The 21,757-nt window shown below is 35.0% G+C and overlaps 1 protein-coding gene across 1 annotated transcript in view; it reads right to left on the bottom strand.

Annotated features, from left to right (window-relative positions):
• Window positions 1-4,933: 4,933 nt before the first annotated feature.
• LOC117794813 (uncharacterized) overlaps window positions 4,934-21,757 on the bottom strand; it is a 38,769-nt gene continuing 21,945 nt past the window's right edge. Inside the window, exons 5-6 of the mRNA XM_034636437.1 lie at window positions 13,965-14,123; window positions 4,934-5,071 (exon numbers count right to left, since the gene is read on the bottom strand). Of these exons, the coding sequence (XP_034492328.1) occupies window positions 4,934-5,071; window positions 13,965-14,123 (297 nt within the window). The remainder of the gene's footprint in view (window positions 5,072-13,964; window positions 14,124-21,757) is intronic.

Here is a 21,757-nt window from a genome sequence, read left to right as displayed (position 1 = left end):
GAGACAAGGAATAATGTGTTTGCTTTTTTTTAAATGGATGGCCTTGGATTCCACACCTTCATGTTTTTATAAAATACCAGTAGGAGACTAATGAAGTGGAACCTTACTAAAAAATTTTTTTGGAAGATGACTGATTTTATTACAGTGTAGTTAAGAGGTTGATTAAGGCAGTAAATTAAACTTTGAAATGCTCATAAATTTGTTGTAAATTGCCTCTACATTCATTGATAATATAAAGCATGCTACTACTAATCGATTAGTTTTATGTATTAAGACCTATTGGCATGTCTTTTTTCTTAGAACCTGGTTGACTTGATTTTAAATTACGTGATGTTTTCTGTACCATTTAGCATTTTCAAGACATACTCTTCCCAAGCAAATTCCACTGGAACCAGTGTTTCCATTTCTAGAAGTATAGAGTCTTTATTTGAAGTTTATAGTGGGGTTTCATGGGGTTTTAATTTGCACTAAATTTTCGTTTATGAAAGATTACTTATGTTCAAATTATAATGTAGTAGTGCTTTTTGTCTTACGATTAAACTCTTACAGCACTCATGCATTTTTCGCATTGTCTTTTTTTTAAACAAGCTTTCTCTTGGATGAATATCTTGAAATACGTAGGTCTTAGTTTTAGTTGACAGGACAACTACCATAATATTGAAACATAAGAATTTTAAAAGAGATCCTTTTAAGATTTAATTTATGTTGCAAGTTGAAGAGTCACTGAATTTGATATAAGAAAAAGAGCAATTCCTCTTGTCTCCAGAACGTGCATGAGGTGGGATATTGAGAACAGGAAGATTTTGTATGGGGATGTTTAGTCTTTGGCTTTTGCTGGGTTTGCTGTCAAATGTAGTGAGACGACTCAAAGTGTTAGTATGCATTTACTGTTTTCATTTGTTTACAAACCCTTTGGGAAATGGTAAATTAAGTTAGAAGTGTAATAGCAAAAATGTTTATGCTCAAAAGTCTTTAACAGTATTGTTTTGATTATTCCATTTCATTTTGTGTGTTAACAATGTTTAACAGAATGTGGGTCACCTAGTGTTTGCCTGCCAAGAGAGGTCATCATTATATGTGGGGTCATGGTGCAGTGCCAAGCAGGTCTTCTGTTCCCCAACAAATGACCTCTTTGTGTTTGTAACCAGCTTGTGGTTTGCCTTTTTGTTCTACAAAAAACATCAGAGGCCAGAATTAAACAATGGGTTTCATAAATTCTAGTTTCTGCCATAATTCTACAATGAGATTTCTCTGAGAGACTTTTGATTCTATAATGGGGTAATACAGACTTTCCAAAGAAGTTCCAAATATCTTTTCAGATCTGTTAAAATGTATGGGACTTTCTATTTAGAAGATTTTTAAAATTTTTAAATAAATATAAAATAATTCAAATGATTGGTTCAGAAATCCACCGTTTGTTTCCAACTGTAAAATTTTCTCTTCCTCAAGCATGGATATTAAATGATTGGTATGTTAAAATGCTTTGAGGTTGGTAATTATTAAACCTTATTACAGAGTTTAACATACTTTGAAGCCCCATCCCATAGTGAAGCAGAATTTTTAGGGTTTTGTAGCCCAAATATCCGTATTATTAAGATCTCTAGGTGATTCTGATGTTGAGATAAAAACTCAAAGCTTCCACATTTGTTGCTATTACTATATTACTGTATTTAAGTGAATATGGAAATCAAGAATATGAAAAGGTACTAGATATTAAATGCCTACATGAGATGGGTAGACAATATGAAGAGTAGTATGATATGGCCAGGCTTGTGGGGGTGGGGTATGTTAACTATGATGGGAATGAGTGCTTTTTCTCAAAGCTTGCTGGGCACTCAGATGACTCCCTTTTTTGATTCTGTAGCTTTCCTGACTTAAAACAGAAGCTTTGAGAAATCCCATGCTTTTGGTGGCTTGTTTGGAAATGACAAGAGGAGTCAAGGTAGGCTAAAATGGTTCTAGGTTACAGGATAGCTGTGTTGACATTTATAGAGAAAATATGGTAAAACAAGTAGGTTTTGTAAAGGTGGATGAATATATGGTTGAATTTGGGAAGTGTGTGCATGGTATCCAAATGGGAATATCCAGTAGAGATTTGGAAAATAGTTTGATATTCAGAAGAGAGGTTAGAACTGAAGAAGGCAATATGGGAGTGAAGGAAAGCCTCCTGGAGAGGGATGCTGCAGGCCCTGTGAATGAATGAATGATAGCATGATTGAATTCCAACGTCTATCTATGCACCCCTATCAGCAAGCAGTGTTTATTTGTTGACCCACTTTCATCTCACTAAACCAGGGATGCAGGCAAGTTAAAACTTGTGCTTTGATTTTCTCATGTTTAAAATGAAAATGAACCTATTTCAGTGTGGTTGAGAGGATTAAAAAATATCTATACTTAACAGTTATTATTAGCACATCATAAATGTTAAAAATATCTGTTTTTCACTGCCTTTACCTATTGACGTGAATTCATTTTCTAGTAAGATCCAAATTCAACCCTTTATAACCTGTGAAACCTTCCTGAAGTGACTCAAGCCTGTGTAGATCATATTCCTCAGATGATGATTCTTCCTCTGCCATGCAACCTGCCACAATGCTGCTGTTTTAACGTGTATTTTTGTTGCACTTGCCTTTTAACTGAGATATAAGCTTTCCTTAGGATTAGGGCCATGTCTTATATTTCTGTGTACAGATATTATTCTGTTTTTCAAACATTAGTTATTTTTATATATGTCGTATCTTAGAATAAATCCTAATTGTTAAGACTTGTGCAGAGTAGAGGCTCAACAATATTTGCACAAGTGAATGAAAAATCGGACGGTCTTAGTATGTTTCTTTCATCTCTAGCACAAATAATAGAGGAAGACTGGTAAATGACTGCTTTTCTTATTTCCAGGCAGCTCATAAATCTAAACTCTTTAAAATTTAAGATTGCATATGAAAACAAATTTTATGGGACCTCTTGCCTGGAACTAGGATGATAACTTTAAAATATGCTGCAAGTTGAAAAAGAACTTTAAAAAAGCTTACTATTAATTTAGGTGTGGCTTCCTAATATATAAAATGATGGGACAGATAAGGTTATCTTTGAAGTTCATGATTGTCTAGCAGTAATTATGGTAGTACTCAATCAGCATACAAATTATTATTTTGTACATGATTGTAAATTAGAGAAATGTTAAAAGAAAAATAATAGCAACAGGGTGGCTGGGGGCTCAGTGGTAGAGTGCCTGGCATGTATAAGTCCCTGGGTTCAGCCCCCTAGTACCAAAACAAAAATAATGCAAGTGAAATACATTAATTTCTTCATCCATACTACTATTCAAATTTTATCTTTTCCCTAAAAGAACCTACCAAACTGACAATAAGCAAAGCAGTACTGTTGTATCTGACCCACAAGGAAGAGATTAGACAGCATATTCTTGAGTTAAACATGAATTTTGTGGCTATATACCATAGTATTTAATGAAATTGCAGCTTTCTAGTTTTGTGACCTTGAATATGTCATTAACTTGGCTGTTTTCTCATGTACAAAGTAAAGATGGTAATATGAACTCATACCATTTATATGTTAGCCTTAGTGTCTATAAAACTCAGGATAACCCTCTCCCAAAGCACTTAGAACATTGTTATCAGAGTCGATATCCAACCACTTCCCTTTTCCTGTGAAAACTACAGAAACTGCATACAAAGTTTCTAACATTTCAAATCTCTTAAAAATATTTTGTGAATGGAAAATAATATGTAGGAGGAATAAGAAGCTTGGTGGCTATTTAAAATACTGATGTTTGATCATTGCCACAGTTAAAATGATTTATCTTGCAGTCAGGATCTCCTGTTCCTCATGAATCACTAAATGATTTTTAAAACTGACTTCAGACCTCATATTCCCACTTGGGAAATAGAACTCATCACACCTTATTTGTAATTGTAAAGTTATATATTAAAGCATGGTGATGTAAGGTTACTGAATGGGGGTATATTTTAAAAAACAACAAAGACTAGATTGGTAAGATAGATGGACAGGACTGACAGAAAATGATGCAGTTCACTAGTTTTTGAACCTTACACAAAGAAATGTTTCATCTAAAACAAAGGCTTGGATTTTCATTTCAATTATGTAGAAGAGGTGAACATTTCTGGGCAGTCCTCATGTTTCTAGGGGTATTTTAAGGTCAAGATCATTTCTCTTCAGGTTGAGGGGGACAATTATAAGTATTTATTAACGGTATTAATGCAGTCATTTTCCTGTTAGTAGTTAACATGTGAGTGATCACATACCAACAACTATTCAATAAGTATCAATACCATTTTACAGGTGAGGGAAAAAGGGGTACAGGTTAACTTGTCCTAAGCCACATAGATGGTATGTGGCAGAGCTAAGAGTTGAACTTTGGCAGTGTGATTCTCTTTGTTTGTTTTTGCGGGGGTGGGGGTCATCAGGGAATGGGAGGTTGGTACTGGATATTGAACCCAGGAGTACAGAGCTCTACCTCTGAGCTGTATTCTCAGACCTTTTTCTTCTTTTCAGACAGGGTCTTGCTAAGATGTCCAGACTGGGTTCAGATTTGTGATCCTGCCTTAGCCTCTTGAGTAGCTGGGGTTACTGGCCTTCAACTTGAGATTCTCCTGATTCAGTCTCAAATAGCTTGGATTACAAGTGTGCACCACTATGCCCAGCTGAAAATTTAATTAAGCCCCAATGTTCTTAATCTTTACAAAGGAAGAGATGCTAGAGAAGAAGTAGAATGGTGGCAAAGAGCAAACAGTATTACAGAAATGAAAGAAGTACAGAGACAGTCAAGGGGCACCATAGGGACAAGGAAATACTACTACTTTCCTCCAATTCAACTAGAGAAAGATTTTCCTAATTGTTGTAGGACTCTGATTACATATAACAATTTATTGGTACCTGTTGGGGGTGGGGAGAAGTGTCAAGTTGGTATTACATTTGTACTTAAAAGAATGATGATAATTGAAAGGAAAATTGCCATGCTGGTAACTATAATCTTTTTGAAGTATTTCCACCATAGCCTCCTATGAATTTCTCTTGTGTTTTGGAATTCTTTGGCCTGAAATAAAAATAAACACAAATTTAATGTTTTATTTTCATTTCTACATTAATGGGCTCACTCTAATACTTAATGAAAGCTATCTGAAAGAACAGGTTTAGTTTGGTTTTAACCAATTCCAAGAGAGTTATAACAGGACCCTGCAGCTTTTATAAAGTGATGTATCAAGATTCTAGGTGCTTGTATTTAGCTGTTATTTTCATTAACTTTATTGACTGATTTTGCAGAAGTTCCTAATTCTTTGAGCTTCAGTTTCTTCATCTTCCTTCATGATTTTAAAGGCCACCATTCCTTACAATCTATTTAAAATTGCTACTCCAGTTCCATTCTAGACATCCTATTTCAATTTTTTACATTCTAGACAATAAGTAAAATTTACGTAGCATTACATAAGGACAAGTACTGTGCAGAAAACAAGTTCCATGGACGCAAGATTTTTAAAAGTCTGTTTGACTCACTGATATATTCCCAGCATGGGACAGTGCAGACATACAGCAGAAGTTCAATGAATAATTGTTAAATGAATGGATTAATCTATAAGATGGGAATGAGACAACCTACCATGCAGAATCACAGACTGAGGATTCACTGAGAAACTGACCACAGTACATCCAGATTGCCATGAATGAGAATCATGCCATTACTACAAGGATTGTTGTTTCTCAAGTAATCAAAGAAGGATTTTTGTTAAGTTTTGTTTTTTTCTACCAGGGATTGAACCCAGGGTTGCTTAACCACTAAGCCATCTCCCAGGGTCTTACTAAGTTGCTAAATTTGGTCTCAAACTCATGATTCTCCTGCCTCAGCCTTCCAAGCCCCTGGGATTACAGGTGTGCAACACAGCGCCCCCAGCTGCATTTAACTCTTAAATGTTCTCAAATAGTAATTATATTAATAAATCACTTGCTGCTTACATAAATTTTTGCTGTCAGATGAATAAATTATTTGAAACATGTTTCAATTAACTATTATCAGGTTAGTTTTTACTGTCAGTATATATGGTGACTTGCCAAGAGCAAAGTCAATGTAATGATTACAGTGTACCACTCAAATAGCCTCACAATTCTAATGTAAGACAAGTTATGGGATCTTGGGTTTATATACCCAAAATACTATTGGTTATACCTAAGGATGTGGCATATGGAAGCCGGTCTCTGGATGTACTTTTCAGGATGTTAGAATTTACTGAATGCTTTGGAAACAGGTACTGCATGTCATTTATTTACATATATTTTTTTACCAATAACCTGCATTACTTATAATAATCTTGTCAGTATTGTTATTTTACAGTCAAAGAAGATGAGGCTCATAAAAGTTAAGTTATATAGTAAGTGGTGGAGCCAGGATACAAATTTAGAATTACATGACTATACTGCTTGCTTTGAATTTATTTTGTGTGTGTGTGTGTGTGTGTGTTACACACACTGGGACTGACCCTAGGCATGTTCTACCTCTGAGCTACATTACCAGCCCTTTTAGTTTTCATCTTGAGGCAGGGTCTCACTAAGTTGCTGAGTCTGGCCTTCAACTTGAGATTCTCCTACTTCAGTCTCTCAAATAGCTTGGATTACAAGCGTGCACCACTATGCCCAGCTGAAAATTTAGTTAAGGTATAAATGGATTTTATATTCTTAAATAATCTGCTTTCCCTTTTTTAATGAATATATATAATGCATGTATATAGTTTGAGAAGTCAGAATTTGACTAATGATAGTTTATTATTCTACCCCCATCCATTCCTAAATCTGTTTCTCAGAAGTAACTACTTTGGGTTTTTATTTTGTTGCTGAATCCCTATTACTTAATATAGTAGTTCTCAACTGAGATGGTGCTCAGTTTTTGCCCTCCAGGAGATATTTGGCAATGTCTGCAGTCATTTTTTATTTCAGATTAGAGGGAGTGTGAACAGCATCTAGTGGAGAGAAGCGAGAATGCTGCTGAGAAAAAGTCCTACAATACACAGGACAGTACCCCACCCAAATTGTTCTGAGGTTGAAAAATCCTGTCCTAGAAAGGTATCTGATATATAGTGGGGCTCTAAGTATTTGTTGAATGTATCTCATTTAACTGTTTATTTTCTCCCAGAGTTTTTTTTTCTGTGCATTTCTAGAAGGTACACACACACACACACACATATACACATATTTTTTCATTGTTTCCGATGAAAGAAAAACATTTAGCTCTCTTAAAAATGTTTTGATTAGTGTATTCTAATTATATGTTAATGGTGGGGTTCATTGTGATATATATGTATATAATTTACTCCAATTCATTCTCTAGTACTTCCCCTTTCCGTCCCTGCCTCCCTATTCACCATATTTATATTTGGCACTGGGGATTGAACCAGTAATTATACCACTGAGTTATATTCCCTGTCCTTTTTATTTTTAAATTTTAAGACAGGGTCTCACTAAGTTTCCAAGGCTGGCTTAGAACTTGTGATCCTCCTGCCTCGGCCTCCTAAGTAGCTGGGATTACAGGCATGTGCCATTGTGCCTAGTTACATGTATAACTTTTTGACTCATACATTATAATTATATGTAGAAGTGAGATTCATGTGATATATTTATACATGCATATAGTATGATTTAGTAAATTTTGTCCCCCAATTCTTCCCATTTCTCTCCCTTCTTTCCCCCTTGATCCTCTACCACCCCTCTATTGATCTTCCTTCTATTATGTGAGATCTTCCTTTAAAAAAAAAAAGTTCTTTATTCTCTCTAGATTCCTCACATGAGGGAAAACATTTGACTGTCGACTTTTTGAGTCTGCCTTACTATTTTTTTAAAATCTTCTTAGTTGTAGATGGACAGAATATCTTTATTTATTTATTATGTGGTGCTCGGGATCAAACCCAGTGCCTTTCGCATGCGAGGCAAGTGCTCTACCACTGAGCTACAATCCCAGCCCTGAGTCTGCATTATTTTACTTAGCATCATTTTCTCCAGTTCCATCCATTTACCTGCGAATAATATAATTTCATTCTTTATGGCTGAGTAGAGCTCCACTGTGTGTGTGTGTGTATATATATATACACACACACACACATACATATACAGTACCATTTTCTTTATCGTGTCATCTGTTGATGGACACTTAGGTTTCAAACACCTAGGCTGTTTGAATTGTGCTGCTATAAATATTGGAATGCATGTGTCACTATAGTGTGCTGATTTCTGTTCTTTTGAATAAATACCAAGGAGTGGACTATGTGGGTCATATAGTGGTTCTACTCCTAGTTTTTTTTTTTCCTCATTCTTTTTTTCCCTTTTTATTGGTGCATCATAGTTATACATAATAGTGGGATTTATTGTTACATATTTGTACATACACTCAATATTATCAGTATAATTTGGTCAATTTCATTCCTCAGTACTTCCCCATTTCTAGTCTTTGAGGAAACTTCATACTGATTTTCATAGGGGTTGTACTAACTTATAATCCAAACAACAGTGTACAAGTATCATTTCTACCCAAATCCTCACCAGCATTTATTATTACTTATATTCTTAATGATTACCATTATAACTGGGGTGAGATGAAATCTCAGTGTAGTTTTAAGAAAAGAAAATGAAGACATCAGAGTAATACAAGAAAAATTGTGGGTGGGAGGAGTACTGGGAATTGAACTCTGGGGACTTGAACACTAAGCCATATCCCTAGCCCATCTTTGTATTTTATTTAGAGAGAGGATCTCACTGAGTTGCTTAGTGCCTTGTTCTTGCTGAGGCTGGCTTTGAACTCATGATCCTCCTGCCTCTGCCTCCCAAGCTACTGGGATTAGAGGTATGGGCCTCCACACTTGGCTTTTTTTCCCTTTGGCTACCAGGAAGTGAACTCAGGCACTCTACCACTGAGCTACATCCCCAGCCCTATTTTGTATTGTATTTAGAGACAGAGTCAGTCTCTCAGTTGCTTAGCACCTTGACATTGCTGAGGCTGTCTTTGAATGTGAGATCCTACTGCGTCAGCATCATGAGCTGCTGAGATTACAGGTGTGCACCACGGCGCCCAGCTTTATTTTTTGGTGGGGAGGTGGTACTGGGGGGTTGAACCAAGGGCCTCACACATGCTAGGCAAGTGCTGTGCCGCTGAGCTACATCCCAGCCCTCAGTATAGTTTTGATTTGCTTTTCTGCAAAGAATTTAACTATTATAATACCCCCAAACCCTTTTCACAAATATACTTTTTTTTCCCTTCCCTATTCTTTCTTTCTGTTAAATCAAAACTCTGTAAATATTTGTTAGGCTATAGATTACAAATGACTTCAATGTAAAACTTTTTGGTTTCTTTGGAGTTAAAAAATACAACTATTGTTGATTAGTTATTAATACTTTGGTTTCTCTGAAGCTAATTATATTCCTATTATAGTTGATAATATATCCATAATTAAAATATTGTTTATTAGTTTTTAACACATTCACCATTAATTCATTCCCAAATGCTCCAAAGGAGTGAAATATATCCCTTGTCTGCTCATTCCTGTGTTGGATCCTTTTGCTTTATCTTGAGGAAGTCCCTAACATAAGGCCTTCTGACCTTATGTAATCTGGTTTTGCTGGGCTCCAGATTTCTTATATAGTTTTAATCGTGGAATATTGCTTTTCCAGTATCCTAGGATAATCCTTCTCTGTGTTGAGTCTTTGTTTTTTCAATCTTACATATTTTGCTTTCTTATACCTCTTATTGGTGGAAAATATCTTCCAAAAACTTCCTTAAACTGGTGAGTGGGAGGTATGTTTCTGAGAATTTACATACCTACAAATGTCTTTATTCTACCTTTATTCTGAATTGGTAGTTTGGGTATAGAAATTTAGCTTGAAAAAGAATTTCCAGTAGAATTTTAAAAGCAATTTTCCATTTTTCTTTAGCTTTCAGTATTGCTACTGAGAAATCTGATGCCATTCTAACTGCTAAGTCTTTGTTTTTGCTTTGCCCCATCTCTGAAAGCCATTAGAATCACTTTTTTCCTTTTTAATACTATATAATTTCAAGATTACATGTCTAGCTATGATCTTGACTTTTGTTCACAGAATCTAGACATTCATATTACTTAGTTCTAGAAATTTTTCTTGTATTACTCTGATGTCTTCATTTTCTTAAAATTTCTGTTATTCATGTTATATTTCTTAGATTGATTCTCTGACTTCATCCTCTTTCTCTTTAAGATCTACTTTCTAAGAGAATATCTCAACTTTATATTACAGTAATTGTATATTGAATTTTGAATTTTTAGTATTATTTTAATTTCCAAAAACTTTTTTTTTTTTTTTTTTTTTTGGTACTAGGGATTGAACTTTGGGGCACTCAACCACTGAGCCACATCACTAGGCCTATTTTGAGAGTCTCGCTAAGTTGCTTAGTGCCTCACTGTTGCTGAGGCTGTCTTTGAACTTGAGATCCTCCTGCCTCAGCCTCTTGAGCTGCTGGGATTAGAAGCATGCACCACTGTGCCTGGCTTCAAAACTCTTTTTTATGAGTATTTTTATATAGCTTTATGTTGGCATTTCAGGAATATACTATCTTCTATTATTTCTTTCAAAATGTTAGAGAATTTTTTAAATGATGCTTCCTTTTGTTCCTGTATTATCTATTTTGTCTAGTTCTCCCCCACCCATTTCTTTTGGTCTATTATTATTATTATTGAGACTTTCCACAAATAACTCATGACTTGTTGATTTACCAAACACTGACTGGGAGCTCCTTGTGAATAAGGTCTGACATTGGTGGACTTCACTGTAGAAATATGGTATGGACCTGACCATTTAATTGGGGATATCCATTGATCTTTTTTCTTGGCTTAGTCTCCTGCATGAATGAAACAGAGCAGGGGAGAGGTTCATGAGTAGTCGCTGGATTCTTAGTCCATCTGATTTTAGTATGCTGATCACTCTGTTCTCAAGGGCACCTGATGTCTGAGTTCAGAACTTCTTTGGTCTGTTGTCTTTTTTTTTTTTTTTTCGTTGTAGATGGACATAATACTTTATTTTATTTTATTTATGTAATTTTATGTGGTGCTGAGGATCGAACCCAGTGCCTCACATGTGCTAAGGCAAGTGCTCTACCACTGAGCTATAGCCCCAGTGAAAGCATCCAGATACAAAAGATCACATATGATTCAATTTGTATGAAAAATCCTCAATTGATGAATCTATACAGACTGAAAGCAGATTACTGACTGCCAGAGCTGGGAGTTTCTAAGGGATGTGGATGTTCCTTATTTTGGGATGATGAAAATATTTTGGAGCTAGGTAGAGGTGATGGGTGTATAACACTGTAAATGTACTAATTGTCACTCAATTGTGTACTCCAAAATGTTAATTTTAAGTTTTGTGAATTTTAACTCCATTCAAAAAAGATTCTGCCCCGTAGTAAGATTAGATTATATAGCCTTCCTCTTCAAACCTAGTGGCCTCAAAGATTAAGAGAAAATAAAACTAACAATAGACCAATAGACACAAGAGAGACCCGCCCCCCCCCCAAAGAGGGAGACTGCATATAGCATTTTTGTACATAGTTTTTCTTCGGGTGGGGGGCGTTTACATTTTGGTACTGGGGATTGAACTCAAGGGTGCTATACCACTAAGCTGTAACCCCCCCCCCACCCCCGCCAGCTCTTTTCATTTTTTCAGACAAGGTCTAAATTGCCCAGGCTGGCCTTGAACTTGCAATCCTCCTGACTCAGCCTCCCAGATTGCTAGAAATACAAATGTATACCACTGTGCCCAATTCCAAACTAGTTTTCAAAATATTTTCTAATAGAGAAGTTCAAAGGTATACAAAAGTTGATAGAATGATGTAATGAGAAATATAATATTGTACCTGAAAGATGTAATAAGACATTGTACTGATCACAAACTATTGTTCTTAGGCACCCATGCTTGATCATGCAATCTTAATTAAGTAACCAAATCTCTGAGAAATCTTGTTTTGCCTCCCCAAGATCAAACCCTAAACTCAGAAAAAAAGGAAACACTTTGGATTTAAATAAATTCTAAAAATAAATATGTATTTACATGCAAAAATAAAGAATGATGTAATGAACATCTATATACCCTATATAGTCAACATTCAGTTTTAGCAATTATCAATTGATGACCAGTTTTATTAAATTTATACTTTGCTTCTCAGTTATTCTGAATAAATTAAGTCATTGTTATACCCATATGCCGGACATATAATTTCTTTTTTTTAAATTTTTTTTATTGTTGGTTGTTCAAAATATTACATAGTTCTTGATATATCATATTTCACACTTTGATTCAAGTGGGTTATGAACTCCCATTTTTACCCTGTATACAAATTGCAGAATCACATCAGTTACACATCCATTGATTTACATATTGCCATACTAGTGTCTGTTGTATTCTGCTGCCTTTCCTATCCTCTACTATCCCCCCTCCCCTCCCCTCCCCTCCTCTCTTCTATCTGTACCCCCTCTACTGTCATTCATTTCTCCCCCTTGTATTATTTTCCCCTTTCCCCTCACTTCCTCTTGTATGAAATTTTGTATAACCCTGAGGGTCTCCTTCCATTTCCATGCAATTTCCCTTCTCTCTCCCTTTCCCTCCCACCTCTCATCCCAGTTTAATGTTAATCTTCTTCTCATGCTCTTCATCCCTACTCTGTTCTTAGTTACTCTCCTTATATCAAAGAAGACATTTGGCATTTGTTTTTTAGGGATTGGCTAGCTTCACTTAGCATAATCTGCTCTAATGCCATCCATTTCCCTGCAAATTCTATGATTTTGTCATTTTTTAATGCAGAGTAATACTCCATTGTGTATAAATGCCACATTTTTTTTTATCCATTCGTCTATTGAAGGGCATCTAAGTTGGTTCCACAGTCATGCTATTGTGAATTGTGCTGCTATGAACATCGATGTAGCAGTGTCCCTGTAGCATGCTCTTTTTAGGTCTTTAGGGAATAGACCTAGAAGGGGAATAGCTGGGTCAAATGGTGGTTCCATTCCCAGCTTTCCAAGAAATCTCCATACTGCTTTCCAAATTGGCTGCACCAATTTGCAGTCCCACCAGCAATGTACAAGTGTACCCTTTTCCCCACATCCTCGCCAGCACTTGTTGTTGTTTGACTTCATAATGGCTGCCAATCTTACTGGAGTGAGATGGTATCTTAGGGTGGTTTTGATTTGCATTTCTCTGACTGCTAGAGATGGTGAGCATTTTTTCATGTACTTGTTGATTGATTGTATCCGGACATATAATTTCAATAATAAACATTTTAGTTCAAATCTCTAATAAATAATGTCTTTCTAAAAAACATAGCCACAATACCATTATCATGCCTAAAAATTAATAATTCCTGAATGTTATCTACTATCCAGAATTCCAATATCTAATTATTTTAAAAAAATATAATTTTTCATTTTTACAGTTTATTTGAATTGAAATCTAAATAAGAATCACATTCAATTGATAAATTAAGTCCATTTGTTTATAAGTTCTCCCTCTTTTTTTCCCTTGCAATTTGTTGACTATTCTGTTTCATAATGTAAAAAATCCTTTTATAGATATAACCACCTCCTAATTAATTTGGTTTTTATTTTTAAATTGTTTTATAATTAATCTTTTAATGTTTTAGTTGCATTCTAAGAATTTTTTTCTACATTTTTTATTTGTACATTGTAGTTGTACATAATGATGGGATTTGTTGTTACGTATTTGTACATGCACACAATATAATTATATGAGTTGGCCAATAACACTCCTACCACTTACTCCCTCCCTTCACATCTTCCCACTCCCTGGCCAAGAATTTTTTGTATAAAACCACAGATTTGTGACAGGATTATTTCATAGCAATTTGTCTTAAAGGCAGCAATCTTATGACCTGGAGCACTGTTTGAACATCAACACAGATGTGAATCACTTACAGTTGTTTGGGGATCATCTGTTCTATTGAAGGAGATACTCAATCTTTCGTCTCTTTCCAAAATTATATCAATACTTTGCATCATAACATTTTTTACATCAGTGACTTGACTCTTGATAGTGGGAATTCTGCTGTCATCTTGATTTTCATTGTATATCATCTATATAGAAGTGAAATATAACACAAATTTTATTTATTTTTTAAATTTATTTATTTTTTTAGTTGTCAATGGATCTTTATTTATTTGGATGTGGTGCTGAGAATTGAACTCAGTGTCTCATACATGCTAGGCAAGTGCTCTACCACTGAGCCACAACCCCAGCCTACAAATTTTATTTTTTAAAATAAAATCCATTATATTATACAAATTGAAACAAAAGTGTCAAAGGCATATCTCACTGTGTAAGGAATCAACTAAACTCAAATTTTCTTTTAGTCTCAGGAAAAAAAAAAAGTTCAGGAAGTACATTAATGTATTCAATCAGCAGAGGGTTTATTTAATTATTTATTTTCAAAAAATGGACTTTAATACAGAGTGGTATATTTGTTACAGCTGATAACCCTACATTGACACATTACCACCCAGAGTTCTAGTTTATATTAGGTTAATTCTTGGTATTGTACTTCATGTGGGTTTAAACAAATGTATAATGGCAGGTATCCACTATTACAGAATCATACAGAATAGTTTCACTGTCTATAAGATCCTTGTACCTTTTTCTTCATATAGCTCTGACTACCACTGATGTTTCTGTTATCTCCAGAGTTTGCTTTTTCAAGAATGTCATATAAAAGTTTTTGTTTTTCAAATAGGGTCTTGATATGTTATCTAGGCTATTCCCAAACTCATGAGCTCAAACAATCCTCTTGGTTTGGTCTCCTGAGAAACTGGGGCAATAAGTGTGTATTACTGTACCCAGCTAAAAAACTGATCCCTCTCCTCCCCTGCACACCCCCCCATCTACTTACCTACCTACCTTCCATCCTTACCCCCTCCCCTCCTTCATTTCCTTTTTCTTTCTTTCTAGTGCTGGGGATTGAATCTAGGACCCCAAGCATGCTAGGCCACCACTTGACCACTGAGCTACATATAATTTGAGTAACAGAGCTCATATTATTTGAACACAGTCTGTAGCCTTTTCAGATTGGTTTCTTTCACTTACTAATACATATTTAAGTTTCCTCCAAGTCTTTTCGTGGCTGTATAGCTCATTTATTTTTAGCAACAATAATATTCCACTGTTTGGATGCATCACTATTTTTTTTAAATATTTATTTTTAGTTGTAGTTGAACACAATATCTTTATTTATTTTTGTTTGTATGTGGTGCTGAGGATCGAACCCAGGCCGCACGCATGCCAGGCGAGCGTGCTACCGCTTGAGCCACATCCCCAGTCCCATATTTTTATTTATTTTTGTGTGGCACTGAGGATCAAACCCAACCCAGGGCCTCATGTGCTAGGCAAATGCTCTACCACTGAGCCACAACCCCAGCCCTGGATGCATCACTGTTTATCCATTCACCTACCAAAACTTGGTTGCTTCCAAGTTTTGATAATTATAAAGCTGTTTTAAGTATCCATATGTAGGTTTTTGTGTGGACATGTTTTCAACTCATTTGGGCAAATATCAAGGAATATGTTTAGGTTTTTTTGTTTTGTTTTTGGTACTGGGGATTGAACCCAGGGGGCACTTAACCATATCCCCAGCCCTATTTTATTTTTTGAGGCAGGGTTTCACTAAGTTGTTTAGGACCTTGTTAAATTGCTGAAGCTATTTGTATGTAAAGGTAAAAGACTGACCCAGGACAGCTTTAATTAAAGAAGGACAAAGTTGAAAGGCTAACATTACCTGACTTTAAATTTTACTATAAATCTACAACAATCAAAACAGTATGGCATTGGTGGGAATTGAGTTGTGATCCTCTTGCCTCAGCCTCAAAATTCACTGGATACAGGTGTGTGCTACTGCACTGGGATGTATGTTTAGTTTTTTAAGAAACTAATGTATTCCAAATTAGCTGTACCATTTTTGCACTCCCACCAGCAATGGACAAGAGTTACTGTTGTTCCACATCCTAGTCAGCATTTGGTATTGACAGTGTTTTGGATTTTGGCAATTTTAATAGTCGTGTTATGGTATTTCATTGTTGTTTCAATTTACAGTTCCCCAATGATATATGGTATTGAGTATCTTATGCCTTTTACAATCTTTTATCTTTTTTGGTGAATATCTGTTGAGATCTTTTTTTTCTTTCTCTTTTTTCCTCCCTCTTTTTCTTTCTTCTATGGATTAAACCCAGGAATGTTCTATATCCTTAGTCCTTTTAAAAATTTTTAAATTTTGTATTAGTCTAAGTTGCCCAGGATGTCCTTGGACTTGCAATCCTCATCTTTTGAATCAGCTGGAATTAAAGGTATATACCACCATACCTGGCTTACCCATTTCTTAGTTGGGTTGTTATTGTTGAGTTTTAACAGTTTTTCATATATTTTAGATACCAGTGCTTTATCAGATTTGTCTCTTGCAAATATTTTTTTCTAGTCTAGCTTGTCCTCTCATTCCCTTGAGAGTATATATCAGAGATTCTTTTAATTTTTTAAGTTTTTTAAATGTAGTCCAGCTTATAATTTTTTTAAAATTAATTATGCCTTGGTGTTTTATTAAGTTATTGTTATACCCAAGGCCATCTAGGTTTTCTCCTATGGTATCCTCTAGGAGTTTCATAGTTCTGTATTTTATGTTTAGGTCTGTGATCCATTTTGAGTGAAGGGCATAAGATCTATCTTGACTCATTATTTGGAATGTGGATGTCTAGTAGTTCCAACACCATTTGTTGAGATAGTAGTTTTTCTCCACTGTATTGCCCTTGCTCTTTTATCAAAGTTCCACTGACCATATTTATATGGGTCTATTTTGGGGCATTCTATTTGGTCCCATTGTTCTATTTGTCTGTTCTATCACCAATGCCATACTGTTTTGATTGTTGTAGATTTATAGTAAATTTTGAAGTCAGGTAATGTTAGCCTTTCAAATTTGTCCTTCTTTAATTAAAGCTGTTCTGGGTCAGTCTTTTGCCTTTAGATACAAATTTTAGAACCAATTTCTCAACACCCACACAATATCTTCCTGGGATTGGGATTGTGATTGCACTACATTTATAGATCAAGTGGGAAGAACTTGATTGATTTTGAGTCACACTATCCATGAACATGGTATATCCTTCCATTTATTTAGTTTTTCATTGATTTCTTTCATTGGTATTGTTATGGTTTTGCTATGGGGTAACCCAAAAAAACTCATGTGTGAGACAATGTAAGAAAGTTTAGAGGTGAAATGATTGGGTTAGAATAGTTTTTTTTTACCTAATAGGTGCATCAATCCCCTAATAAGAATTAACTGGGTGGTAATTGTAGGCAGGTAGCATGTGGCTAGAGGAGGTGGGTCATTGGGAGCATGCCTTTGGGATACATATTTTATCCCTGGATATTGAAGCTGGCTGGTGTGCTCTCTCCTCTCTCTCCCCTCCCCCCCTTTCTCTCTTTCATTCCTGATTTCATGTTTTGAGCTGCGATCTGCCACAGTTTTCTGACATCATGTTCTGCCTCACCCTGTGTCCACAGCAATAGAGTTGGCCATCTATGGACTAATACCTCTGAAATTGTGACACCCCCCCTCCCCCCAAATAAACTTTCTTTCCTCTAATTGTTCTTATCAAATCTTTTGGTCACAGCAGTAAAACAGTTGACTAAAACAAGTATTTTGTAGTTTTTCTTCAATAGATCTTACACTTTTATTTCTAGATTTATATCTAAGCATTACATTTTGGAGGGTTGATAATGTAAGTAGCATTATGTTTTTAACTTTAAATTCCACTTATTTATTGCTGGTACACAGAAGACAACTGCCTTTTTTATTCTGTAACATTGTTATAATTGCTTATTAGTTCCAGGAGTTTTTTGACCAATTCTCTTGGATTTCCTACATTGACAATCATGTCATCTACAAAGACAGTTTCATTTATTTCTTTCAAACAGTATACCTTTTATTTCCTTTTCTTCATCTTGTTTCATTAGCTAGGATTTTTGGTATTAAGCCTTGGGTTTGATTCCCAACACCACAAACAAACATACAAACAAACAAACAGATTTAGATTCAAGAAGTACCAGAGTTCAAAACTTCACCCACTGTATGAATAAACCCAGTTTTCTTTATTTCAAAAGTATGTATAAACTTACATTATATACATTACAGACACACACAAAAAATATTCTGGAATATTATGTACCAAATTGTTAAGAGGTTTTAATTCAGATTATAGAGATTTGTATTTCTTTAACATACTTTTATGTTATCTAACATTATTAATAGCTACTACTTTTGCAAAAGAAAATGATATTCAAACTCCCTGCTCAGGGCTGAAACTATAGCTTAGTGGTAGAGCACTTGCTTAGCATGTCCAAGGGCCAGGTTTGATCCCTGGCACAGCAAAAATAAAAATAAATCAACATAAACAAAACAAAATCAAACCCTGTTCTAGGAAAATGATCTTATCCACTTTAAACACACCTTTGATCTTCTTGGTCAGTGAGCCATGTGTCTTTCGATTGCTGTTTTATGAGGGACTTACCATTTAGATGTAAAAAAGGGAGGGTTCTGAATTGAATTATGTATCACCCCAAACTACACTGAAGTTCTAACTGTGGATACTGATGAATTTGACATTATTTGGAAATAGTATCTTTGTATATACAAGCAAATCAAGACAAATAGCTAATACTTGGTTTTCTTTTAGTTCCTTTTCTCTTCTTTTTTAATAGTTTATTGTAATATAAGAGAAATATCTAAACTCTGTTAAGATAAAGTATTCATCATCTATCCAATGACACTTGGTACATCTATATACATTTTCACAATTTAAAAACTACATTTTTGGGCCTGTGTACATTTTATTAATTATAAGAAATTTAATGTTTCATAAAAATTTCTATAATTTAAAGCTTGCCAACTTTTTTTACAAATGTAAAATAGAAATTTATTTGATTTAGATGTGTTAATTGCTTAAAATATGTTTAATTTTTTAACATTTTCACATGGTAGCTAGTTTTTAGGCAGCCATGCTAATAATATATTTTGCTTCTGTTTAATATGCAGAATTCCTCAAAATAAAATATATGAATTTCATTATGAAAGCATATAACCTTGGTTATTTAGACTAGCATTCTGTTGAACATACTGCATGATGATCCCCAATGAGTCACATCCCTATATAATCCCTTATTCTTGAATGTGACTTGCTTCTAACCAATAGGAATAAAGGTCACCCCTGTGATTATGTCACGTATATGAAACTTGTTAGACTGGAGTGAGAGCTTCCTCTGCTGGCCTTGAAGAAGCAAGCAGCCATGTTGAGAAAGCAGCCATGGGAATAAACTGCCATCAGTCTCTAGGACATGAAAGTATCCTCTAGCCACCAGCTGGCAGAAATCTCTATCATTATAGGGCCATAGATCTTGACAACCTGAGCAAGCTTGGAAGCCAGTTCTTCCCCAGAGCTTCCAGATAAGAACACAGACTGACACATTGACTGTAGTATTGTGAGACCCTCATCAGAGAACTCAGTTAAGTCTACCTGGATTCCTTATCCATGGAAATCTGAGATAATAAATGGCTGTTGTGTTAGTCTGCTAAGTTTGTTATATACAAATAGGGAACTAATAGAAGTATACTTAAAATATTTTTATTCACATATCAAAGTGGAGGAAATAGTTTAATGAATCCCTAGGTACTCATCACCTAGCTTCAGCAATTATGCATAGTCAATCTTGTTTCATCTATACTGCTACCCCTTACCCAAATATATTATTTTACAGCCAGTCTCAGACTTTCTACCATTTTAATCTGGAAATGCTTCAATTTAAATTTCTGAAAGATATGGCTTCATTTTTTTTCTTAAAAACAGAACCACAAATAGCACTATCATTTCTAAAAATGTTTCTTAATATCATTAAATATCTAGCTTGTATATGAATGTTTTTTTGGTCCTGGGGATTGAACCTTGCATGTGGTAGGCAAGTGCTCTACCACTGAGCTCTACCCCCGGCTCATATGTAAATGTATAAAAACAAGTCATTTTTTATAGTCCTTTTGTTGAATAAGGCACAAAACGTACATTTGATTGAAATTTCTCTTAAGTCTCTTTTAGGGGCTGGGGATGTGGCTGAAGTGGTAGCGCGCTTGCCTGGCATGCGTGCGGCCCGGGTTCAATCCTCAGCACCACATACAAAACAAAGATGTTGTGTCCACCGAAAACTAAAAAATAAATATTAAAAAATTCTCTCTCTCTCTCTCTCTTAAAAAAAGTCTCTATTAATCCATGGATTTTCCTTTCTTTTCCCCTTGAAATTGCTTGCCATGGTCTTTCTTGGTAAGAGAATATCAGTCCTGCTATATACTAATCATTGTGTGACATCAGAAAATACATCACTATCTCTTATTTTAAGGCTAGAAAACAGTGGGTGGATTTGGCATGTGGAGTCTTTTTCATCCATTATGAAGTTCCTCAGAAGCTTTTCACTGATTTTTGGTTGGTTATTAATACTGTCTAGGTCTATCATTTTATTAGGAATTGCAAAATAATATTTTATCACTTCATCATTTACTCGCTGGGATACTTGCATAAAGAAAAACACTTCTCTGCATCAACTGTTTTATTTTTTTTAAATTTTATTTTAGTTGTAGATAGACACAATACCATTTATTTATTTAATGTTGAGGATCAAACTCAATGCCTGACACATGCTAGTCAAGCAGTCTACAACTGAGCCACAACCCAAGCCCTCAACTGTTTTTTTTTTTTTTTTTTTTTTTTTAAGAACAGTTCATACAGGCAAGAATAAGTCCTTGACCCTTTCCTTTATGTTTTTGGAGTAATGGGGTATATTTAGAGTATTTTCCAAAATGCTAGTGAGGGATTTTCCCCCTTTGATAGTATCTAGGAACTGATGAAATTTAACATATTCAATGTGTTACAATCCACTGAATTTAGGTTTTTCCTTCCTTCCTCCCTCCCTCCCTCCCATTCTTCCTTTCTTCTTTGATGGTACTGGGAATTGAACCTGGGGTACTATACCATCAAGCTACATCCCAATCCTTTTTATTTTCTATTTAGAGACAGGGTCTTGCTACCTTGCCCAGGCTGGCCTCGAACTTGCAAATCTCCTGCCTCATCATAATAGGACCCATTAACAGGGATTAGAGGCATGCACCACAATGCCCAGCTCATTTAATATTGCTTTTGATGCTTGAAGTATTTCATCATTAGCAGTAAGTAGCCTTTTCAAGTTAGTTCCTATCTTTTGACCTGAGCGTCTTTGTGGTAGGTATGACAAAATGTTTCTGGCTTAAATTTTCTGCCCCATATCTGTAATTGATCCTGATTTCTTTTAGTGGAAAATGGTATTTACAGACTAGAACATAAACACTTGGGTGGCTCATGAACATTGGGTTAGTCTTTGCTTTTAGCCTTTTTCAGTGTATAGCTAAGGAACTTAAAAAGAAAAAACAATTTTTTTTAAACTTGAGATTAGGTTTTACTTAACTTCTTTGATTTTACATTTGTAAATCTTCCTTCTGAGATTCTTGATTCTTAACTCAGATTTTCAAAGTAATATATCTATATCTATATAAACTAAATTCATAATAGCAATGCCAATATTATTACTAACAATGTGACTATTGAAAATAAATAAGTAAATTTGCTTATGTATTTTAAATATTTTTTAAGTTGTCAAT

Source organism: Marmota flaviventris, chromosome 7, assembly GCF_047511675.1.
Source record: "Marmota flaviventris isolate mMarFla1 chromosome 7, mMarFla1.hap1, whole genome shotgun sequence".
NCBI lineage: Eukaryota > Metazoa > Chordata > Mammalia > Rodentia > Sciuridae > Marmota > Marmota flaviventris.
Note: the sequence above shows the minus strand (reverse complement) of the source record. Positions and strands in the feature narration are given on the sequence as shown.